At 36.7% G+C, this 25,301-nt stretch overlaps 2 protein-coding genes and 1 long non-coding RNA gene across 8 annotated transcripts in view; 2 read left to right on the forward strand and 1 right to left on the reverse strand.

The window, feature by feature from the left end:
• Nucleotides 1–4,130, forward strand: part of LOC141566339 (maestro heat-like repeat-containing protein family member 1) — a 109,113-nt gene extending 104,983 nt beyond the window's left edge. For 3 of the 5 annotated variants that reach the window (XM_074310739.1, XM_074310741.1, XM_074310740.1), the window contains 3 exons: nucleotides 1,394–1,463; nucleotides 2,451–2,514; nucleotides 3,474–4,130. In XM_074310739.1, coding sequence (XP_074166840.1) covers nucleotides 1,394–1,463; nucleotides 2,451–2,514; nucleotides 3,474–3,480 — 141 coding nt within the window. In that variant the 3' untranslated portion in view covers nucleotides 3,481–4,130. Of the gene's footprint in view, nucleotides 1–1,393; nucleotides 1,464–2,450; nucleotides 2,731–3,473 lie in introns of those variants that run through there. The other 2 variants (XR_012489284.1, XM_074310742.1) reach the window with 2 other exon arrangements.
• LOC141566342 (uncharacterized) overlaps nucleotides 1–9,481 on the reverse strand; it is a 36,383-nt gene extending 26,902 nt beyond the window's left edge. The window contains exon 1 of the long non-coding RNA XR_012489285.1: nucleotides 9,375–9,481. This is a non-coding gene — a long non-coding RNA (uncharacterized LOC141566342). The remainder of the gene's footprint in view (nucleotides 1–9,374) is intronic.
• Nucleotides 7,072–23,495, forward strand: ENPP5 (ectonucleotide pyrophosphatase/phosphodiesterase family member 5). 2 transcript variants are annotated; one of them, XM_074310743.1, is made up of 5 exons: nucleotides 7,072–9,189; nucleotides 9,660–9,757; nucleotides 15,247–16,086; nucleotides 17,019–17,195; nucleotides 20,164–23,495. In XM_074310743.1, the coding sequence occupies exons 3-5, from the start codon at nucleotides 15,261–15,263 to the stop codon at nucleotides 20,580–20,582; spliced, it is 1,422 nt and encodes a 473-aa protein (XP_074166844.1). In that variant the 5' UTR covers nucleotides 7,072–9,189; nucleotides 9,660–9,757; nucleotides 15,247–15,260; the 3' UTR covers nucleotides 20,583–23,495. The 2 variants fall into 2 exon arrangements, with proteins under 2 accessions (XP_074166844.1, XP_074166845.1); XM_074310744.1 differs by having other exon boundaries at nucleotides 8,753–8,978.
• The last annotated feature ends 1,806 nt before the right edge of the window (nucleotides 23,496–25,301 follow it).

The following is a 25,301-nucleotide window of genomic DNA, read 5'->3' on the forward strand; positions in this document are numbered from 1 at the left end:
TGAAATAAATTAGGTAACTGCAGGGGTCTCTTGGGGCCAATAGTTCACAAGAGCTAATTTTAAATCTTCAACATGAGCATCTATTTCCACCTCATAAATCAGCAAACTATACAAATCAAAGCTTTATTATTTTGTTGATTTTCTAGACTTAAGGTGATAGGGAAAAGGTAATAATGTAAAAATAAAAGTATGTCATGCTCACATTTTTCTCCTGGGAGAACCAATTGTCAAACTTTCTCCAGCAAATTACTGAACATTATTATTTATAAAGAGATAAAGTAATGATAAAAGGCCAGCTTCTGAGCTAAGAAGAAGATCCAGGTTTAAAGTTCTCTCTTCCACATCTCAGAGATTAGGAGTGTGTGTGTTCCCCTGACCAAAAATCTGTGTAAATATTTTAACCTTCCCTTTGTATCAGAGAAGAAGTCCTAATTACTATAATATTAAAGGACAAAATATATTGATATTATACAACACTATACATATATTTTATGCATTTCTGAATTTCTAAACTTTTTCTGTATCATGGGTTAGTTTTTGTGTATTGTCTGAAGTTTCCTCAAAATTCCCTCCCAATTCCCTTTTAATTTCTTATGCCAATCCATGAAATAATAAAACTCTGATAGGGAAAGTCTTAATGTGAAGGGATAACTGTAGTCATCTGTATAGCCATAGGCAAGTCATTAAGTCATTCAGAGGACTTAGGTGACTCTCAGACCATTAAGTTACAAATGAATTGTTGATCTATAATTGGTAGAGAGAGGTTTATTACTGGGAATTTGACAGATGAATAAAAAGGTTCAGATTCTGCTATTATTGCAAAAAAAAAAAAAGGATCATACTAATAATGACTAAATGTTATGTTGTGTGGTATATGTTTTTTAAAAGTGCTATAAAAGTTCAAGTGGAAATGAACTCATTTAGAAAAGCTTTATGGAGGAAGTAGGATGTAAGCTGGAGAATATATAGCCTTTATATGGATGGAAGGATAAAGGAAAAGCATTCCTACCCCAGGGAACACAATGAAAAACACTTGCAGATAGGAATTAGTATATTATTTTTGATGGATAGTAAAGATCCAGACCAAATGATAAAGAAGTATGTGTTGATGTCAAATCATTGGGGATTTTTTTTTTTTGAAGAATGGGCTCATGAGGGGGATTCCATTGATTATTTCACTCCACCTTTAGCAACTACTTTAGTAAAGTAAAAAAATACTTCTTGCTTAAATCAGCCAATCAGAACTGTGAACATAGTCTATATTATGCCTTGAATCAATCAAAAGTGTTATAAGCACTTCAGAAGAGGTCATTTCTTTTTGTCTGCTGCTCTAATAATAGTGACTGGTATCTCTAGGAAAACTGAATTTGGAATATTTCTATGTGTTTTCTAGATGAACGAGTGCTCAGAAAATGAAGATGAAACATTGATGTCGAAAGCAGCATCAGCCGCCGAGATCCGCTGTGAGCAAAAGAAACTCTCTGAAAATAACCAAAAAGTAGGATTGGCTCTAGGAAATATTATGAAGCAGACCAAGTGTGTTTTTGGTGCCCTGAATCCTTCCCACAAACACAAAGTAGAATTTTTTAAAAATTCCATTAAGGGAGGAACATTAACATGTTGAAAATGGAATTTCTCAGAGGAAATAAAAATCTATATGAGCAAGTTTTTATAATTCAATCAAGAAGCATTTAGTAAGAGACTACTAAAAACTATGCTAGGCATTGGGGATACATAAGCAAAAATAAAATATCCTCTGCCTTTGAAGAGTTTATTTTCTATTTGAGGGATATATGTTCATGCAAAAATGTACATGAAAATTCAGATCTTCCTGGTATTAAGACCAGCTCTCTATCCACTACTTCATGTTCCCTATCAAAACATACTTTTGTGGAAATTGTCACTAGTATAATCAGAAAGATTTTGTATAGGAAAGAGTTACAACTTACTTGAGATTTAAAGGAAGTGAGGGATTCTAAGAGAGATAGATGAAAAAGAAGTGTATTCTAGGTATGAGGAATAATAAATTGTCTGGGCAAAAGTATGGGAGATGGAATAGTATATGAACAGAGATGGGAAAATGTCACATAAAAGAAAAATCAAGGAAAACCATTTTAGTTGGTCTTTAAGGTAAGTGATATGAAGGTAAAGTAATGTGATGCTCTCACCAATATGAAAGTGAAAGTCATATTTGGTTTTCTGAAAAACATAACATATAAGGTGATCTCCAAATCATTTTATGGGAACAAACAGTCAAATGTCCAAAAAGACTACTGCTACCTTTCAGGCATATTCCCTAGTCTCATGTCTGGTGATTTGGTCCTTGAACACTAAATCTGATCTAATCCAAGCATGTATTAAGTACCTATGACATGCAAGGCACTATCCTCAGCTTCTGGAGTCAAAACAAAAAACAAAAATATTAACTCCACTTCTTGTGTGGTTCTTAGGCTTTATGGAGCAACAGAAAATGAAAATCAGCACAACTGGGAGCACTAAGGAGTTCTTGCACCTGTAAGTTCTTGTATCCAGGAGGCTAAATTCCTGATGCTCAAGCACTTACAGAAAAACTTCATCAAATCCCACTTATCTGTAATTGATGCTATTTTGATCAAGGTTGGGCTCAAGTTAAGTTTTGTACTCTCTTTGAATGAATGGATGAATGAATGAATGAATGATTCACTAAGAAAATTGAGAGAATGTATAAGATTGGAGGGAGGTAGGGAGGAAGGGTAGAAGCAAGCTAGTGTAAAGATTTGAACCATTTCTGAAGGTCTGATTGTGATACATAGCTTATCTGCAGACACCTTCACTTGCAAACATTTCACAAGCAGCTTCAGTAATTTAATGTTGTCTTGTGTTCAACATTCATTCATTGAATTCCTACTCTGGGCAAAATATAGAGATAGAATGTGAATAGGACATATTTTCTGTTCTCAAGAAGCTTAGTTTAATGGTGATGAATAAAAGGAAAAACTTTTAATACAAGGGAAAATATAAGTGACAGGAGAAAAATAATAGAGGTAGTGTGTTTAGTTGAAAAAATTATTTGTTGTCAAAGGGCATAAGTTCAAATTCAGCCTCTTACTACTTTTGTAACTTTGGGCACTCAGTTTCCTCAATGTAGATAAGGCAATTTAACTAGACAATCAGACTTCTTATAACTCTAAACCTATTATCCACACCAATCACTACCCAGGCTTACTAAATCTTCTTGCTTTCTCCAAAACCAGTTATATTTAAGTTTCCTTAATATACAATTTATTGTATATTAATCTGCCCAATCTGAGTATTACTGATGGCCTGGGACCTAATCTTCACAGAACTAAGGCTTGTGGATGGTTGTAGAATGGCTTTTGTACTGGTGTAGAGAGGACTATTTGAGGTGGGGATGGGGGAATTCCAAGGAAAACATTACTAGTCTTATATATGTTAAAAATTTCATGCCAAATTTTTACTGTTTTATACTCTAGGCTATAGCCCAATCCTGGATACAAGAATCCTGTGATGAAGACATATCCCTGACCACTCCATAATCAAGAAGCTCCTATCCAGATTCAGAAGTTTTTTTCAGTCCCTTCAGAAAAAATAGAATGGCCTAGGGGACCATTAGCAAATTTTAGAGATTCTAGGAATTCATGATGACTGACACATTCTCCAAAAACAATGAAGAAAATTCGGGTTGAGGGCCAGGGTCAGATTAGGGGATTGCATAAATTCAGTTATCAAGAGAAAATAATTGTTATTTTGATGTTGCTTATGTGAATTTAAATTATATCATTAAATATTAAGAAATGACTACAATTCTTTTCAGATTTTTGTTTGAGGCAGCTGGCATAGTGGGTGGAGTTTTTCACTCATAGATCTGGTTCAAATCCTACCTTGATCCTTTCTACTTTTATTGCCCTGGCTAGTGTACTTATCTCCCTGTGACATTTACCTCCCTAAGTCTAGTTAACAGTAGGCAGTAGACATTGGTAGGGAGCAATCCCCATATTAAGAAATCATAGATCCTCACCTTGTGAGGATATCATAGATCCACTTTGCTTTGGCTGCCACAGTATATAGAGTAATCGGTACAGTAAAATCAGAAATCAGAGCTAGGAAGTACGGCAGCTAAATGATGGACAAGCAGGGATTTTATGTCTTCTTGTTTTTTTTTTTTTTTGTTCCATGACAGTTCCACTCACTAGTTTTGTTATTTTGAACCAGAATTTGAATGGGCAGCAGACATCATCCATGGATTGTATGCACAGCTGAACCTTACATTTTGGAAACAGGAAATATGGATTCTGTTACTCTCACTATCCCAATCTCAAGTGACCCTGAGCTTACCTGTATTTTTAATATTGCAAATTAAGATAACTCTGAGGTACCACTACACATCTCTCAGATTGGCTAAGATGATAGGAAAAAATGACGAATGTTGGAGGAATACATTGTTGGTGGAACTATGAATGGATCCAACCATTCTGGAGAGCAATATGAAACTATACAACTGTGCATATTCTTTGATCTAGCAGTCTCTCTGTTGGGCCTGTATCCCAAGAAATCATAAAAAAGGAGAAGGACCCACATGTACAAAAATGTTGGTAGCAGCCCTTTTTGTAGTGGTTTGGAACTGGAAACTGAGTGGATACCCATCAGTTGGAGAATGGCTGAATAAGTTATGGTATATGAGTGTTATGGAATATTATTGTTCTGTTAGAAACAATCAACAGGATGATTTCAGAGAGGCTTAGAGAGACTTACATGAACTGATGCTAAGTGAAGTGAATAGAACCAAGAGAACATTGTACACAGCAACAAGAAGACTATATGATGATCAACTCTGAGGGAGATGGCTCTTTTCAATCATGAGGTGATTCAGGCTAATTCCAATAGACTTGTGATGGAGAGAGCTATCTGTACCAGAAAGAGGACTGTGGGAACTGAGTGTGGATCATAACATGGTATCTTTGCCTTTTTGTCATTTGCTTGCATTTTTTTCTCGCTTTTTTTTTCCTTTTGATCTTATTTTTCTTGTGCAGCATGATAATTGTGGAAATATGTATAGAAGAATTGTACATGTTTAATATATATTGGATTACTTGTCATCTAAGGGAAGGAATTGGGAGGAAGGAAGGAAAAAAAATTTGGTTTTGCAAGGGTGCAGTTTGAAAACTATGCATATATTTTGAAAATAAAAAGCTTAAAAAATACTGTTGTGCAATAAAAAATGTTGAGCAAGCAGATTTAAGAAAAAACCAGAAAGACTTACATGAATTGATGCCAAATAAAATGAGCAAAATTAGGAAAGCACCATATTCAGTATCAGCTATATCTGCAATCAACTAAGAATGGTTCAGCTTTTCTCAGCAACACAATGATTCAAGACAAGTACAAAGGACTCACAAAGGAAACTGCTGGACTTAGAATTAAGATCAAAGAACACTTTTTTTTTACTTATGTTAGTATTTTTCATATTTTTTTTCCTTTTGAAATGTTAGTCACAATTGTGACTAATAATGGAAATATGTAATAAATGATAGCACATGTATAACTTATATTAAATTGCCTGCCAATTTAGGAAAGCAACAGGGTAAGAAAGGAGGGAAAAAGAAAAATTTGAAGCTCAAAATCTTGTAAGAATAAATGGTTAAAAAAAAGTTTCAATATGTAATTAGAAAAATATTAAAATATATAAATATAAAATATAAATATAAAATATATATAATTACATATAAATACATATATGTATATAAATAAAAAGAAAGATGAATTGACCTGGATGGGGAGTCATAATAATCCATGGATCATAAAATAGGGCCCAGAGATCTCTAGATCATAATCTGAGGACCATTATAACATCCTGGAGAGATGGTTATGTAGTGTTTTTTTTAAACACTTCTACTGATGAAACACTTTGTGAGATAACACATTTCATTGCTGAAGAGTTTTAATTATTAGAGCATCCTTCCATATATATACATACATCCTTCCAAATATATATATATTTATATATTCTATGTATAGCTTCCATTTTGTACAATAATCCTATTAACCTAACTGGAATTAATCAGTAAATAGCTAAGTGGTGCAATAGATAGAATGTCATACTTGGAGTAAGGAAGGCTCTTCTTCATGGGTTCAAATCTTTTTGCCACACTACTGAACCAATATGTACTATTTTTTCAGTGTCTATGGGTGAGGCCAGATAAAAATAACTGCCTGGAAAATGTCATATAACAATAACTGGATAGAACTTTAAAGGATGAAACTTTGGGAATTTAACGTTTTATGTAACATCACTATGGTTGCTTTGATGTTCCCTACTCTCCCCCATCCCAATTCCCAATCTTCTGAAAACTTAAAAATGTATTGGTTACTCAAAAAAAATGGACAAATATCTATGGCTCTGAGTTTACAGAAATCAGGTCTAATCTTAGGGTAGTCCTAAAATAGCTTTGGCATTTTTTTCTCTTTGATTCATTTTTCCTCTAGAGTTTTCTCTAGGAAAACTTAAAAGATTGTTTAGGTTTTCACAGGATTGAAAACAAAAGGTCCCACAAATCTTATATAGTATTCAGTTTAATAATGAGGGTACCAAGTATAGAGAAACCTTTAATTTACCCTGAAGTGGAACTTCATTATTTTGGCTGCCCTGTTTTTCTCTCGCCTGGGCACTTCAACCCCATAGGGAGAAAAAATTCACAGAATTCATACTAGCCCATAAATAATCAATGCAATTCTCCTTTTTCTCCATTGAATCTCATGTTCCACAAGGTTGCAGCAGCATCATTTGATTTAGGCTCTCCTTAGAAGAGAAATAAACTTGAAGTTGCTAGTGTAACAATTCCTTGAAATTCCAATAAATCCCACTTTATACAAAAATTCATGCATTCTTTCAGACTCATAACACCACCCTGTGATTGAATCCCTTCAGAATGAAAACTTGCTCAAATGGCAAAACTCCAATATTCCAATGAATTTTTCTTTTTACATCATAGTGAATTATAGTTATCTAGCTTTGTGATACTACTCTGAGGGATTGGACGACTGCAGGGATTGGATGACTGCAGGGGGAAAAACACTTGGGCAACTTAATTTCCCCTCAGACCTACATGGTAATAGTGGAGTACTTAATCATGGTAATAGTGGAGTACTTAATTCATATCATGGTAATAGTGGAGTACTTAATTCATATTCCTTGCCACTCTTTATTGTGATTTTAGTTTCTTACTATCTTCCAATTTCATGGGTTACTATATGACCTCTCCAAACAACTTCCTCTACCCAAGAAAACCCCTTCTATTGGTAAACCAGATTTCAGCACCCCAATGCTCAGGATTACTAGGAAGGCAATTCCCAAGGTGGGTTGCTACCCAAGAAAACCCTTCTTCTCTTTCTGGAGGACTAGATTGAAGTACAAATCACTGCACAGCAATTTCTTCTTCTCTGATAGAAGGTTAAATTCTAGAATTTGTGAAGATAGGGTTGTTAGAGAAGCAAATCCGCCAAGGAATAATTCTTAACAGTCATCTAAAAGCCAGGTGTCAGGAACTCTCTCCACTTGGATCAAGTTGGTTTTCTTCTCTACAGCTTCTTCTGGTTGGGAGCATGGGCTTCTATATGCCTTGCACTAAAGTAGCTCCGAGAGGGGAAAAGCCTTTCCTCCAAAGACCTCCAAAGACCCTAACTATACTATAAAACAATAGCTGGGAGAGAGGGGAAGAGGAGAATGTCCAGATGACTATAGCCCTTAATAATTCAGCATATGGAGTGGAGCCTCCCAAAATATCATCCCATAAGAGTTTTCAACAACCAATTCACCAGGGAAATGAGTGTAAACTGTTTGCATTTTTGGTTTTCTTCCCAGGTTATTTTTACCTTCTGAAGGGAGAAGGGAGAAGGGAGAAGGGAGAAGGGAAAGGAAAGGAAAGGAAAGGAAAGGGAAAAGGGAAAGGAAAGGAAAAGGAAAAGGAAAAGGAAAAGGAAAAGGAAAGGGAAAAGGGAAAGGAAAGGAAAGGGAAAAGGTAAAGGAAAAGGAAAGGGAAAAGGAAAGGGAAAAGGAAAGGGAAAAGGAAAGGGAAAAGGAAAGGGAAAAGGAAAGGGAAAAGGAAAGGGAAAAGGAAAGGGAAAAGGAAAGGGAAAAGGAAAAGGAAAAGGAAAGGAAAGGAAAGGAAAGGAAAGGAAAGGAAAGGAAAGGAAAGGAAAGGAAAGGAAAGGAAAGGAAAGGAAAGGAAAGGAAAGGAAAGGAAAGGAAAGGAAAGGAAGGAAGGAAGAAAGAAAAAGGGAAGGAAGGAAGGAAGAAAGAAAGAAAGAAAGGAAGGAAGGAAGGAAGGAAGGAAGGAAGGAAGGAAGGAAGGAAGGAAGGAAGGAAGGAAGGAAGGAAGGAAGGAAGGAAGGAAGGAAGGAAGGAAGGAAGGAAGGAAGGAAGGAAGGAAAGAAGGAAAAGAGCCTCCCTCTTCCATTGGATTTGGCCATTAAAATCGATGGTAACTTTGGAGAGGGGTTTTTAAATTGTGAAGAAATCAGAAATCAGGTAATAAGCTGTTGGGAAGTAGTGAGAGGAAAAGAAATGGAAGCAGAGATAGTTTTTTCCCTACGATCTTGGCTACAAAAGGGAGGAGGGATATAGGCTGACACTAGCTCGCAGTGGCGGTCTCTGAACTTTAGAACCCCCCCGCGTAGCTCGCCTCATCAGACGAAGACACCGCACGCTACGAGCAGAGCGGGACGAACAGGTCAGAAGAAAAGCGAGATGCCCGACGTTGGGGCGCTCACTCTGAGGGAGAGTTCGTCGGGACTATTTGGGTCTCGGCGCCTTCCGCTCGTGTGGGGCTCACCAGCCGCAGCCGGACACCGCACTTGACTCGTGCATAGTGATGTCATCCGGGTCCTCCGAGAACTAAGGGCAGCCACCGCCCACGCAGCGGACCGAGCGATGGCGGAGTTAAGTGAGGCTCTTAGCGATGGGAGACCCTGGGTGTTCCCAGGTAACGAGTCTGCGGATATGTATTCACGGTGAAATGGAAGAAAGTGAAAAGCTGAGGAGAGCGGAGGGGCAGTGAAGTGTCTAGAGAATACCGAGTCTGTTCTACATCGGGCGCTAAAGATTTAGTGTCCCAGTTGCCTAGGCAGCCCTGCCCGCGAGGGGCTCACTATGGAGGGTACTAGTGGAGGCGGAGCCCCCTGAAAGACCACTTTGTTAGTCTATTTTTTAAAATTTTTTTTTCGAATGTGGACTTGGAACCCAAAAGTCGGGTCTGGGACGGGGGCAGGGGGAGGCCGGAAATAAAACTTGTCACTGCCGCCCCCCTTAAACTCACCAGAAGTATGTTTTAACAGTTAACGCTTGTGTCAAAGGAAAAGCCAGTCCTCGGGTCACATACCTCAGAGAAAAGCACGATTGTTTACAACTGTCTACTCCGACATCGCACCTTTCACGGTCGAGGCCGATAACGGTGGAAGAAGTTGCTCCCCAGGAAGCCCGACTCTAGAGGGGGGGGGGAAGGCGGGAACAAGGCGCAGCCGTGCCCTCTGTCTCTTTTCCCATTGGTCAGTTCTTGAGAGCTCCCGCCCCTTGACCCTACCCCCAGCTCCACCTCCGAAGTCCCGCCTCATTATCCAGAGCATCAGTTCCCACCCCACCTTTCCCTCTCTCGGCTGATTGACAGAAAATCTGGCCACTTCGGACAGCTCCTTTCTTTAAGCCTTCTGGAGAAGGTGGATCTGGACGGGTAGAGTGCGGTGCCGAGCGCCGGGAAGCTAGCAGGTGAGCGGGCTGTGGGTCTGTGCTGGCCTCTGAATGCTTTTCCCTTCCACCCCCCCACCTCCCTCATCGGGCTCCCCAGTCTTCTGGGGCGGGAAAGTAGCCCCTGACCTTTCCCATTCCCCCAGATTAAGGCTGAAGATTTAGAGCCCCGGGAGGACGCATACGGTGCGGGAGGGGCGGCGATCCCCCACTCCTTTCCTGGAGCCCCCGCGCTCCGTTTGCATGTTCTTACACTCACGTGCACAACATTCAATTCTGTGCATGCACGCACACATGTATGTCCTGTACGCAAGCGTGTACGCACCCGCAAATCGCAGGATATGTAAACATACACACAACCACGCGCGTGCGCACAGAGCCCACCTGATCACCGCACATCTTATGTAACACCTGGGCGCGAGGTCGGGGAAATGAAAACTCTTTACCTAGTGCGGCTCCAGATTTAAGTTAAAAGTAACTGAGGTTACCACCGCCCTCCTTTACGTCTAGATTCGGAGTCCCTTTCCGTTCCTCTGCAAGACAAACTAAATCTCTCCTCCCTTTTTCCAGCCACCCTTGGGCCCCAGGTTACCCCCACCTCCCCAACTCTGCCCCGTCACGTGGAGTATTCTCCGGCGAATTAAAAGTATTGGGACTTTTTTGTTTGTTTTTGTTTTTTTGTTGTTTGCTGCATCATAGCTAGTGGATCAGAAAGAAGCTCTGCTTGGTTTCCTCCCTACCCCCCCCTTCCCTTTTCAGTGGAACAGGCTAGGTTGATGTCATTGATGTGGCAGCTCCTGTGACAAACACTAAAAAGCTATTTTTAAAAAGAAAGAAAAGAAATTCGCAATCTTTGTCTGCCTTGTTTTGTTGGACGTCCTAAGCGTAGGCTCCCGTCCGCTCCCGTCCCCTCCCCTCCCCCCGCCCGCTATTTCTGACTTGTGCAGTGAGTTAGAGGAAGATCGATTAACTGTGGGCTTCGTAATGAATTCTCTCATGCTTGGGCTGGTTGTGATGGAACCAGCAAAAGAAATAGAGACACACAGAGACACAGAGGTAGAGACAGACACAGAGAGAGAGACTAGAAAAGCTATTTAAAGAATGTAATCCTTGTCCAATTTCACTGCTTTTGGCCAAAGAAAACAAATGCATGCAAACAATATGTGTGTACATAATAATCTCTACATATACCTAGTCACATATATGTATACCCACACATTATATATACACATACACACATATCTATTCACACACACATATAATATTCTTTTTTTCCCCCGAGGCTGGAGTTAAGTGACTTGCCCAGGGTCACACAGCCAGGAAGTGTTAAGTGTTTGAGGCCAAATTTGAACTCGGGTCCTCTATCCACTGCGCCACCTAGCTGCCCCTACACATATAATATTCTTAAGAGAGCAGCCTGCCCACAATCCCAGCAAACTTCTATCAGGTAGAAAAGACGGTTCTTTTGTGCCCTATGATGTTAGAGTTGCCTAATTTACTTACTGACACTGAAATTTTAAATTCTCCTCTTGTAACAAGGTTCAGAACTGAAACTCATAGTTCCAACTCTTTGTCAACCCTCCCTCCGAATGTATATTGGTCACAGAATAGACTAAGTATAAGACAGAACCTAAATCCATTGACATTACAAAATGCAAAATTTCAAACATAAGAGGCAAAACTCGACAAAGTAATATCCCAGTTCATTTTATGGCTGGAAAGTTTGAGAAACATTTTGTAGACTTGAAAACATTTCTTGTAAACTTGAGAATTTTTCAGATGGTAAGTTATACCAGTTAATAACATTTATTAGAGAAGTGTAGTATTTGTGTCTGATCTCTAAATATCCAGACCAAAGGGGAAGAGAGAAGAGAATTCTTAAAGCTATCAGTGTTGAGTCAGACGACTTCAAGAATGAGAAAAAATTATGTGGTCCATAAAGCAACAAACCCAAAGTTGGAAAGAACAAAAAAACTATTGTAAATGAAAAGTGAATTCCCAGATGGATGACTGTAGTGTCCAATAATTAGAATTCTATTGCTGTTCCATAGTATACACAGAAGGTTCTATGACTGTCTACCATCTTAACTTCTTATCAAAATGTTTGGACTTGGCATATTGAGGAGGATTTTTTTTCCCTTTAGAAACACATTTTGAATGTTACAATAAATGTTTGGTGCACTGAGAAGAGAACTAGATTTGGAGCCAGAAAAACTGGGTTCAAATCCCAGCTTTAGCCTAAATTTAGTAAACTGAAAATAAAAGGATTACATCAAATTACTTTGAACTCAAAAAAATTAACAATGCAACTTTAGAATAAGGAAGACATGGCTAGACAGTTCATAAGAAGACAATCTGGGAGTTTTAGGAAACTTGGAGCTTAATTCAAATAAATAACCTGGGATTAAATTACATCAATGTGCTATGCATTATGCTGCTACAGATACAAATACAAGAAAGAAAGAGAAAAGGGAAGAAGGAAGGAAGGAAAGAAAGAAAAAGAGAAAAAAGGAGGAAGGAAGGAAGAAAACAAAAGAAAAAAAGGAAGGGAGGAAGGAAAGAAGAAAAGGGGAGGGAAAGAAGGAAGAAAGAAAAAGAATCTTTGCTCGTAAGGAGTTTATATTTTAATAGTAGCCACAGAAGTTTTACCTTCATTGTGTAATTTATACTGTACAACAACTCTAAGATAGGCAGGCAAGCACCAAGCAAGCACCAAACATGCACCAAACATTTATTAAGTACTTCTTGTTCTTGCTAATCAGTTGTGTCTGACTCTTTATGACCCTATTTGAGGTTTTCTTGTCAGAGATACTGGAATGGTTTGCCATTTCTTTTGCCAGCCCATTTGACAAATGAGGAAACTGAGGCAAACAGGGTTAGTGTGCCCAGGGATATACAGCTAGTAAGTATCAGAGGCCATATTCGAATTCAAATGTTTCTGACCTTTCTAGGACTAGCACTTTATCCACTTTGCCATTTAGCTGCCCCTTTATTTAGAACTGTGTATATTTCAAACACTGTGTTAAGTTCTGATAATACAAATATAAGCAAAAAGAGAATTCCTGTTTTGTCTACATTATATGTATTATGTTTGTACACATTGGACCTAGAAAGGGAAAGTTGAGGGAAAAAGAATGGGGTGGAGAGGGAAAGTGCAAAGTGGGAAAATCCAGAGAGTCAGAAGCAGAGCTGGGAAGGGAATGAAGCATGATTGGTCTGGATCTGTTTCCAAAATGGACACTTCAGGAGCGACTCAGGAAAGGGAGAAGGGAAGCTGAAAAGGTTACATGGCGAGAAGTCTCCAGAGCCTGAGAAAAGTTTCAGGAGTAAAAATTTAGGCAGCTGAGGTATGAGGTAGATACTACAGATATTATTCCCACTTTACAAAAGAGGAAACTAACCCTAAATGACTTTCTTTTGGTCATGTGGCTCTTACCTCCAAGTTCTGTGTGCTCTGCACTATCTTTGTTGCTGTTCAGTCGTTTTTCAGTCATATCTGACTCTAACTCTATTTGGGATTTTCTTGGCAAATATACTGGAGTAATTTTTTTTTTAATTTGAAGATTTGAGGATGAGATTTGATTCCATATCTTCTTAGCTTCAAGTCCAAAACTATGTATAGAGTATCCAGAATAAGTATTCAGTTCGAGGTATCATATTTTAAGAAGGATGTTGACAGACTATGTCCATAGGTATGTAACTAGAATAAGCCAAACACTGAAAACCAAGAAACTGAGGGTCTTTAGCCTGGAGAATTAAAACAAACAAAAAAAGAAAAAACAGGGAAACAGTTGCAGTTTTCAAAGATCTGAAATGCTACCTGAGAGGTGGAGACTCTGGAATCTGGAAGAGATTCAGTAGAAATTTTAGAGAAGAGGATATAAGGAAAAAACATCCTAGTAATCAGAGTTGTTCAAAAGAAGGATGGGTTACCTCAATAGATCACAAGTTTTTTGTTACTTGATACCTTCAAAGAAACAGGATGAATAGTTTTTAGTGGCATTTTAAAAGGGGGATTCCTATTTGAGTTTTATTCAGTCATTTTCAATTGTTACTGATTTTTTGTGACTCCATTTGGGATTTTCTTGGCAAAAAGAAGGGAGTGGTCATTTCCTTCTCCAGCTTATTTTACAGATAAACAAACTAAAATTAAGTGACTTGGCCAGTATCACACAGGTAGCAAATGGCTGAGGTTGCATTTGAGGTAGGAAGATAAGTCTTCCTGATTCCAAGCCCTATATTCTATCTACTATGCCACCTAACTGTCCCATTTGAGTACAGATTGGCCTTTGTAAGTTATGAAGCCCCTTCTAATACTGAGATTGAATGATTCTAGTTAACTTGTGTGATATTTGGTAATACTATAGTCACCTCTCCTAAACTAGAAGTTTCAGAGCATTTATTAGTATTCATTAACAGCAGGAGTTCCCTCAAAGATCCCTAAAGTTTCAAAGTCTGAAGGAAACAATTTGTCATTTTCAAATACTATTTGCCTGCTTTAGAAACATTTTACAAATCAAATTACAACATCAATAGACAGAAAGCTTGAATTGATCCAATTTTTGTGTTGTTTAAAAATATATCCAGTGAAGGATTGGTTAAGAAAGAAAACAAAAACAAAGAATCCTTCCTTAATGTGCAAATCTGTTTTTCAGATATTAAAATTAGATTTTCTTCTGAGGTATATTTGTCCATTTTGTTGAGACATAGCTATTTGCTTTCTCAAATAATAAAACACTTTTAGAGAAAAGATCTTTACATTGATTAAATATCTTTTAAACTGGATGTGGGGCCTATCCTGAGGAATCTATCTACTCTTATATCTGTTAAAAGCTCAATATCTACAGAAGGTACAAACAACTCCAGGCTTGTTTTTCCATTTTCTATTTCTCATTCAAAAGCTATTAGGTGTTTTATATGAGAGGTAAAGTCTTAATTCCATTTCCTCTAGTAAATAAATGAAAGCAGACCATGTTTTGTAAATAAGTTTGAATTATAAAGACTCATTTGTTTATTTTTCTGTGGCTAGGAAATACAGTAGATAGAGGGCTGAGCCTAGAGTCAGGAAAACTAATCTTCCTGAACGCAAATCTGGTCTCAGACACTTTTTACTAGACAGGTAATCCTGGGCAAATCATTTAACACTATTTACATCAGTTCTTCATCTGTAAACTAAGCCAGAGGAAGGAATAACTACTCCAGTATCTCTGCCAAGAAAATCCCAAATGGGATCAAAAAGAGTCAGACATACAAGAAACATCATATCTAATGAAAATAGAATTTTTAAAAATATCAGAAATAACATAGTTGGCTTCAGGAGTAAATATGTATACATCAATATAGTAAATTAATTTGCATATTGTTTTTACTGCTGCCAAAATGCCTGACTTTTGTCTACTCATAAAATATGTGTGTATGTATACATGGGAGGATGGAGATATATGATCGCTGAGAGTTACTCTAAAGTTTTGACAATGATTGGTGCTAACCTTTCTGCGTTTATTCTACAGAGTGCTTTCTGAAAATGGATTCAAAATTCTGCCATGTGTTCTTCACACTCTCTTTAACAATTTCAGTCACATTTTCCTACCACCAAGATGAGCAGAAAGTCTTGCTAGTTTCTTTTGATGGATTCCGTTGGGATTACATCTACAGAGTTCCCACACCCAATTTTGATTATATCAAGGAGCATGGTGTCTATGTCAAGCAAGTTACTAATGTTTTTGTTACAACAACTTATCCTAATCACTATACTTTGGTGACTGGTCTCTACCCAGAGAGTCATGGTGTAATTGCCAATGACATGTATGACTCTGTCCGGAACAAGACCTTCTCCTTGGAGCACTTGGAAATCTATGATTCAGAATTTTGGGAAGATGCAACTCCAATATGGATTACAAATCAAAAAGCAGGTCATGAGACAGGTGCTGCAATGTGGCCTGGGACAGATGTGAAAATACATGGAGAATTTCCTACTTATTATATGCCTTACAATCAGTCTGTTTCATTTGAAGACAGAGTCACAAGAATTATTGAATGGTTTAAGTTAAAGAAATCCATAAATTTTGCTCTTCTTTACTGGGAAGATCCTGATGAAATGGGTCACAATTTAGGGCCAGACAATCCACTCATGGACTCTGTCATTTCTGATATTGACAGTAAGATAGGCTATCTCATGAAAGAGCTGATGAAAGAAAAGTTGTGGAATACCGTGAACCTAATTATTACAAGTGATCATGGAATGACACAGTGTTCTGGGGAAAGAATCATAGAACTTGACCACTATATCAATCCAAATGACTATTTCCTGATAGACAGTTCACCAGTGAGAGGTATTTTGCCAAAAAAAGGTAATGACCAGTACTGAATGATCTGATACTTGATTTTAAGAGAGCTTTTTCTGTTTTTATCCCTTTTGTCTTAACTAAGTTTGATTTCTGTAACTAAGCTAGGGAGCTTAAATAAGTGCTTCTGGTTTCATTTTAACCTATCTAGCTATGAGGAAACCAGCTCCTTCCCCTACATTTTTAGCAGTTCTTTAGTTTTCAATGGATCCTCTAATTCACATTTTTTTGGCCAAAAATTATCTTTTCTCCCGCTTTGCTTAAGTATTAGCCATGACTGACCAACTGTCTTATAGACTTAAAATAATGTTGTAATCTTTTATTTCCCTAGTAAATGCCACTGATTAATATGATGTAATGCATTCCAAATGGAAAATTCCTTAAACTGAGGTTTCAAGTACTGTCAGATGAATCAGTGCCCCTACTATATTAATTCTTTAAAATGAGCTTACTTAAAAACAAGGCACAAACAAAGGCCATGGTGACAGATGGCAGGGAAGGGCAAGATCAGGATGGATTGGAGAGAATTTTTCCATGTAAGAAGACTAAATAAATAAATTAAATGCTTTTTAAAAATAGTTGCTTTTCACTGTAATAATTCATCTGTATTTTGGAAATGTTGCTGAATTACCTTCCAGTCTGACCTCAAGAAAGTTCCTTTCCCTTCCTGGACCTCAGTTTCTTCATTTGTAAATTGAGAGAGTTAGGCCAGAGCCCTGTTAGCTTATTTTTTTACTATGTTTTTTTTTAAATTATCAATTGTTTATTTTTGAATTATTGATTTAATTTAAAATGATTATTTTAAAAATTATGATTCACCATGACCAAAAGAGTTTTTTCTTTGAAAAAGCTATTAGATTAATAATAATACTGATTATATTAATTAATTAAATTAATCGATAAAGTGATTTTTCCTCTTATATTTCTCCTCTCTCCAGGTAAGGTGGACGAGATTTATGCAGCACTGAATAATGCCCATCCTAATCTGACTGTTTATAAAAAAGAGGACATTCCAGAAAGATTTCATTACAAGCACCATCACAGAATTCAACCCATTTTGATAATGGCTGACAAAGGATGGACCATTATACAGAATAGATCTAATACATTCATGTGTAAGTATTTTGTGATATATTATTATTTCAGTATCATTTTTATTAATATCTCTGCCATCATTGGGGATTATTGGTTAGATAACTAAAAATTAAGGGGCAGCTAGGTGGCGCAGTGGATAGAGCACCAGCCCTGAATTCAGGAGGACCCAAGTTCAAATCTGATCTCAGACACTTAACACTTCATAGCTGTGTGACCTTGGGCAAGTCACTTAACCCCAGTCTCAAAAAAAAAAAAAAAAAAAAAAAAAAAAACAAAGTAAACATTAGTTGGATAAGTAATGTTAGCCAACTGGCACAGTGACATAGAGTGCCAAGCCTACTTACCTCAGTTTCCTCATCTGAAAAATAAGCTGAAGAAGTAAATGGCAAACCACTCCAATATCTTTGCCAAGAAAATCCCAAATGGGGTCGTGGACAGTGGGATGTGACTGATATGACTGAATGACAATAAATTAATCAGTATTTTCCATTTAAAGCGTTCTGAAAGTTGACAATTAACCTTGTTAAGACAAACAATTTACTGTTTTCTGACAGGATCCAGCTATGATCACCCCATTCTAATCTACCCCTCCACTCAGCTGCCAGTGATTTTCCTAAAGTGGGGAGTATGAAGATGAAACTCCCTCATCCCTGCCCCAACACACAGACATTTGGTAAACAACAGTGGCTTCCTATTCTGACCAGGATCAAATATAAAGTTGTCTCTTAGGCATTTAAATCTCTAACCTGACCCTTTCTTACTTCCCAACTATTCTTTACTCCCCTAAACAGACTCTACAATCTAGTTGTACAATCTTCTGCCTGAGATCTCCCCAGATCGTCCTCTTTTTCACCCTTAGTGCCTTCCCACTCAAAATTGTTGAGTCATTTCAGTCATGTCCCACTCTTCATGTGACCCCATTTGGGGCTTTCTTGGCAAAAATACTGGAGTGGTTTGCCATTTCCTTCGCCAGCTCATTTGACAGATGAAGAACAAAGGCAAACTAGGGCCTAGAATCACAAAGCTAATAAATGTCTGAGGCCAGATTTGAACTCGAAAAGTTAAATCTTCCTGACTTAAGGCTCTCTATCCACTGCAACACCTAGTTGTCCAAAGATTGCCTTCCATCCACTCTATATACATCTTGTAGGTAATCTAATTATTTCCATGCTATCTATCCAATTACAGTATAAGCTCTCTGAAAGTAAAGACAGTTGTTTTTTTTGTTTTTGTTTTTGTTTTTTTTGTTTTTGCTCTTACTACTATCATTATTATTTTAGAGTATTGTGACAGATATTTTAAGGATATTTAAGGTCACTTGATTACTTTTTGACAGACAGGGTATCTGTTTTACTTTTTTGATCTCATTAAACATTTTCTTCAGTCCCGGCTGCTTCACCTTCCTTGCATACTGATGTTATACTGATCAGGCCTGCTTTTGGAATATATGAACCAACTTATTAGCAATAAATTTCCCATCCTTTGAGCCTTTACTTCATCATTTTACAATGTCAAAAACTCTCAAAACTTTGCCGTGAATAATTCAAAATCACAGAGTGTTCAGTTTGATCATAGATTTACAAGATCAAAAGTCACACTATTTTAGCCACAAATCCTGAATTTTACCAAGTACTAATGGATTTTAACTTTTTCCTTTGGTTGGCCATGTTGAAAGATTATGTGACTAAATAACTGGAAAGCAGTGAGACTTAAATAACCGTATGCATCCAATGAAAGCCATACTTCAGAATAATTTCCTGGTGGAGGAGAAGAAGCTATATATATTCATTCAAATTAATCTTCCATTGCTCTAAATATTTTTAGAATTTTTTTTTTGGTTGCCTTCAGATGTAGCTTACTCATTACACAAGAAAATTACTGTTCAATGCTGGAACTCTATCTTTCCAGAAATCAGCAAGAGTCAGGATCACTAAACGTCTTTATTCTAGATCTTTACCTTCGCCTCCAGTCTTTATTCTAGATCTTTACCTTCGCCTCCAACGCCCGGTCACGAGTGCAAGTGAGCGTGAGTTCCACCACCCAAGTTTCTCTTGCTCCTCCCACACAAGTCACTTCCCTCTCTTTGTCTCACCAATCAAGTCAGCACAGAACAGCTGGGGAGGGTCAACCTTAAACAAGTTAATAGGGAACCGTCCAATTGGCAATTAGTCTCACGTGCTTCATCATCCAAGTGCATTGCTCAATTCTAGCCCTTTACAGTTCAAGTTAAAAAAAAATCTACCTTTCTCTACTTTGCCTCTCCCCCTTTAATTTCCTCCTCCTCTGCTTATTTTACTCAGTTTAGCTCCTCCAAATAAAAACCAAATGCTAATTGAAAGTTAAGGTGCCCCAGAGGGAGTGTCTTGGCCACAGGCCAAACTGAATTTTAGAATATATAGGACATATCCTGGAACATATTAACATAATTCTTGTTCATGCATCCTGTGCTGTGGGGACAGAGATGGGGGCAGCTAGATAGGGTACTGAATAAAGCACTAGGTTTGCTGTCAGAAGGACCTGAGTTCAAATCTAGTCTCAGACACTTGATGGCTGTGACCTGGGCAATTAATTTAACCTCTATTTTCCTCACTTTTCTCATCTGTAAAATGGGTGTAGATTTAATAAGCTACCTTCCAAGGTTATTGTAAAAATCAAGTGAGATATTTGTAGAGTACTTGGCACATAATAAAAATGATATAAATATTATTATTATCCTGTGGTAAGTTAATAATCTGGGTATAATTGACTAAATAGTAAATTCCAAAGAATTTTAGAACTTAGAAATCAAGTTGAAGACTGCTCATATAATTTATAGATCATAGTGATCTATAAATATCCTATTTGACTTTCCATTTATTAAAGCAAACTGCAATGCATTTGTATCAATTTCATTTATACTTTTAATACTGACCAAGTTTGTACTAATTTCAAAATATGAAAAACCAGATATCAAGATGTTGGCTAACTTATTCATTTTGTTTTTCACAGTAGGTAATCATGGTTACGATAATGAATTTTCTGATATGCATCCATTGTTCTTGGCCCATGGTCCTACTTTCAAGAAGAATATTTCAAAGGATTCCATGAACTCGACAGATTTGTATCCACTTCTGTGCCATATTCTTAACATTCCTCCAATGCCACACAATGGATCACTGGCAAACATAAAGGAACTTCTTTCTGAAACAGTTCCCACAGTGATTCCCCATAGTATGATGACTCCACAAAGCAATGTGAACTTAAGGATTTATAAACTGCAGTCATATGCATACTTTATTGGAGTTTTCCTCGGTAGCATGATAGTGATTGTGTTTCTAATAGTATTTATTAAACACTTAACTCATAGCCAAATGCCCACCATACAAGAGCGGAATGTTGAAATAGCTCAGCCATTGCTATGGTCCTAAAATTGCTTTGGAATAAATATCTTTGTAGTTAAATAGTTATTGTTTTAAAATACAAAGTCTGATTCTAGGAAATTAACTTCAGAACTTCCACAAAAAGAACAAACAGTGCTTTTACACACATGCACACATACATACACAAAACCATATATGTACTACATACATACATACATGACATAAAAGTTCACAGTGCCATTTACCTGCATGAGATTAAAAATTCAACTAAGAGCATGTCTTAACTTTATTCTTTAGCCTTGGAGGAGATTAATATCCAGTGTTAGGTGAACTGGAGACGAATTAGACATGTGGTGACTTTTAATCCTTATAGATACCTCACTCGTAATTATTCTAAGAAAATTAGTTTTATTTTTAAAATTTAAAAATTTCAATGCACTTTATAGATTACTGAATCCTAACATTTAGTCAACTGATAAAAAAAAGCTCATCATACCCATAACTAGCAGATGCTGCATTTTCCCTGTTATAAGAAGGACATGATTATTTGCCCACAAGAGAGATGCTTTGTAATTACATAATATATCTCCTTAAAAGTTAGGAGACCTAGAATAAGTGAAAGTTTTCCTTAGCTAACGAGGGCTATCTTTATGTCAAAAGAACAGAAGCAATTGCCTCTATCAATGCATTTTATCATAGGTTTTCTAAAGCACATGATCCTCATTCTACTTTTAGAAAATACTCCATATGAAAGAGTAGCTCCAACGTTACTTCAAAAGCATTTCTTTTCATCATAAACTAATTTTTACATTTCCCATATAATAGTTTCACTCTGAATACTTTCACAATTTCAACACCAAGTTCACTATAGTCTTTTTCTTATTAAAATATATAGATAAGCTAAGGGGAACTAAGTATTTTGAAGTTCTAGCTTTTTGACCTTGTTTTTGGAGTATGTGATTTTTTAAAAAAATGTTACTATCACAACCAGTACACAAAGGCTATAATAGAATCAATAAAATAATGTAGTATTACTATGCTTAGAGGTCCCTGTCTCTATGGCATAGAGAATTAGGAACTACTTAAAGCCCCAAAGTGATGTATACTGGCAGTATGACCCAGGGCAGCTTAACCTCTCAGACACCTTTTTCTGGGGATTCAATTTAAATAACTTTTTTTAAAACCTAAGTAAAAACTATAGTGACTTCATCTTAAAATATATGCAACATTTTACACCTGTATCATCCTCCCTCTCTTAAAGAAAAAAAGAGAATATTTCTCCCCCTCCCATCTCTAACCCATTAAAAAAAAAAAGTAAATTTCTTATAACAAACATACACACTCAAGCAAAATAAATCATTTCATTATCTATAAATAAAAATGTATTTATGACTCATTCTATACAATCTCTTTAATGGATGATATATTTCATTACTGGTCCTCTGGAATCATGAATGGAATCATGAATGGTCATTGTTATGGATCGTAGTTTGGTTTGGTTTTTTTGTTTATTTTTTGGGTGGGTTTTTTTTTTTTTTTTTTTGGCTTTAAAAAGTTGCCTGTTTTTTAGATTTGTCATGGTAGAAAATGAATCTCTTGGTTTTTTGCTCATTTCAGTCTTCAATAACTTCGAAGACTTCTCAAAACTTTTCACTCTCCAATATTCTAAGTTGTGGAGAAATTGCCTACCTGCAATGCTTGAGGGAGTTTGTTTATTAGATAGTTCCTTTTATCAGGGAAATCCTATATCCTGTTCCTATCCCCTAACATTACAATAAGTATTGATCAAATACTTTTCTTTATAAAACCCTAATAACAAAATAAAAAAAGCAACCTTAAGAAGTAGTGAGGATTGTCTTAAAAGACTGCCTCAGAATACATGTTAAAGTTGTAAGCACCATGAGTCAGTAATAGGCAATATTTAAGTTTGCACTTAGGATTATATGCTCAATATGTAATTGTTGAGATAAATGGACCTGCAGTTTAAAGCTTTTAAAGAAAAACATTGCCACTTTTAAGAGTTTTTACAACATGGAGGGATTGGGATCATGTATTTCATTTAATCAAGACATTAAGTAAACTGCATTATATGTAAGGTACTTTGCTAAGTCCTGGGGAGGGAAAGAATCGTAGGTGAATTGGTATAAGGAATGTTTCTCTTCATCTCCATTTAATAATTGTTATGTGCCAAATGTCATCCCAGTCCCTCTTATTCCCAATTGTATCTTAGCACAAAAATGTACTTTAAGACATTTCTTAAAGTGCTTAAAAGGTTTCTCAGAGGGAAAAGTGAATATTGGGAAAGGAAGGTTTTGTTTTGTTTTTTCTCTTAACTAATGGGAAATTGTCATTTAATAAATTCTTTAAAATAGGTCAGAAAATTATTACATATAAATTGATAGTTATTTGTACTAAAGACTAACAAAACTATGTACTGTGATAAGTATCCAAGAATGGTAAGAAATGTGCAATTAAAAGAAAAAAGTTGCATAGCATATGACTATAGCTGCACTTTAATACTTTCTAAGACAATGTGAACAAATCATGTTAGATAATAATACTACTAATTCTTATTAACACCTGAGTTGTTTTATATAATAAATGATGGTATCTATTCTGACTACATATTTATGAACCTCTTTAAGTTGTGAAACATGATACTGATAATTTAACCCCAAGAAATTTAGAACCTGAGTCTATCTCAGAAAATGTATGTATCAATGTTGACACTTCATTTTCCAACTTCTCTGTAATATTAGGATGTTGCTATGTGAATGATAGAATTAGTATATAATGGCTTTGAAAATCTTTCTTTTTCTGTAAATCCAAGTATGATGAAGACAGTTTTTTTCCCTCATTCTAAAAGTTGCTAACACTGTAAACAAGCGCATAGCAAAAATTATTTAATAATAAAAACTTAATCTTGTAATAATTCCATTAAAATTAAGATTCTTATATACATCTCTAGTTCTTTTTGTTTTAAAATATTTGACTTTACTACTCTTAAAATATCAGGAAAGGCAATATTGGAAAGTGAATCAAAGGTGGGTATGGGGTAATCCTAACTAGTGGGAAAAGTAAGGCTGTAGGATCTCTTGTGCAGCCCAACCCTATTAGGTGTTCCCTGTAAATCTGACATGAATTGTACCAGATTCCAAGTGGAACAGGTCAAAGTTTCCATGTCAATCAGTAATAGATCGGCCTATGAGTAGTCCCTATACTTCCATCCTGGAAAAGATAGGGAGATCCCAGTCTTTAAGAAAACAAACAAGAATTAAGAATGGAAAATAGAATCTCTTTACAAAAGTTAGCTTCCATTTTTCAATTACTTTTTTTCAGGATTCTGGCTGATTTCATTTTCTCAAGTGAATCAGTCCACAAGTATTTATTGAATGTGTTCCATGCCAGGTGTTTATGCTTGGTATTAGTGTTAAAAAATTAAAATGAAACAATACCTGCTCCCAAGGGGTCACATTCTAAGGTTTCAATTGAAAGTGAGATGGAAAAAGTCCCAAGGTCCTTAGGGTGCAATGGCAATTTAGAAAGACTTTCATGTCATTTAGTGTTGCTGTTCCTAGGACTCAATCTTAAGTCCTAGGCTGTTCCCATTAGTTTAGACAATCTATAAAACAATCAAGACCTGTGACATTTGCCAATTTCCAAGGTGTAAGTGTTCACATTGAATATTTCAATTGTCTTTCAAAAACTGGCTCAAGAAATGATGGTCAAGATGATGTTTTTGACCTGTCACATGTTGCCTTCTGCCTCTTCCTTTGGGTGACTGTTAGGTTCTTACTAAGTGCTAAGTCGGTACTTAACAATTCTCTAGTTCACACCTCTTGGTTCCAGCCTTTAAGAGGAGTTTACCCCTTTGAACTTCTGAGGAGGAGTTTACATATGAAAAGGAATTTACACCACCTTTAAAAGGAGCAAGTTCATTGGTTGAAGTAATTTTCCCATAAGCCCTTAAGTTCTTACACGCCCCTTCTCTGGGAGGATAAGAGAGACAACATTGGGCCCGGAGAAGTGAGTCTACTCTAGGTCAGAGTTGGGACAGCTCTCTACAGGAAGAAGAGTCTGGCCGGGAGATTGAGTTGAGACAGCAGATCTCCTCCCAGAGAGTGATCAGCAGTTTCTGGAGACAACAGAACATTACAAATTGGCGCCCAATATGGGGCAAGGACTTTTGCTTATCCTGACAAGGACTGATTCTGAGCCCTTCAGAGGAGCTAGCTCGGACCTTCACAGGTGACTTCAGTTAAATTGGCTTTCCTGCCCTCTGTATGGCTGTTAGTAGTTATTTGGTGGAGTTAACTCTCCCTTTCTTCACAAAAGTTGTTTCCCTGGAATGATGGCTATGAAAGTTTGAACTAGTAGACAGCTGCATGTATGATCAGATTATCTTCTAATTTTCTTTGTGATTTTTCTCAAGGAAATTAAAAGGAGTTTTGGTACTTTTTTGGCAACTCTGGTATGAGAGGGTTGTTTTTTTTTTTTTTCAAACTTCTTTTTTTGTGCCAGGAGCTCTTCCTTAGAATTTTTTTCAAATCAATAAACTCAAATGTATATAGAACTATATAGAAAATTAGTTATACTGAAATGCACTTATTTTCCCCATCTCGTGGATTCCTAATTCAGAATCCCTAGGTGGGACATAGTAGGAGGGGAAAAAAAGTTGAAATTGATAGCAAAATATTCCTACACACACATGTACTTCTCTGTGGATTCATTCATTTGACACTCCTTCTGGAGTCAGGAAAACTTTGA

This window comes from Sminthopsis crassicaudata, chromosome 4, assembly GCF_048593235.1.
Source record: "Sminthopsis crassicaudata isolate SCR6 chromosome 4, ASM4859323v1, whole genome shotgun sequence".
In the NCBI taxonomy this organism is placed as follows: Eukaryota; Metazoa; Chordata; class Mammalia; order Dasyuromorphia; family Dasyuridae; genus Sminthopsis; species Sminthopsis crassicaudata.

Coding starts and splice junctions, on each gene's coding strand:
- ENPP5 (XM_074310743.1), top strand. CDS start 15,261: ATGGATTCAAAATTCTGCCATGTGTTCTTCACACTCTCTTTAACAATT. Junction 16,087..17,018: donor AGGTATTTTGCCAAAAAAAG/GTAATGACCAGT, acceptor TCCTCTCTCCAG/GTAAGGTGGACGAGATTTAT. Junction 17,196..20,163: donor TAGATCTAATACATTCATGT/GTAAGTATTTTG, acceptor TGTTTTTCACAG/TAGGTAATCATGGTTACGAT.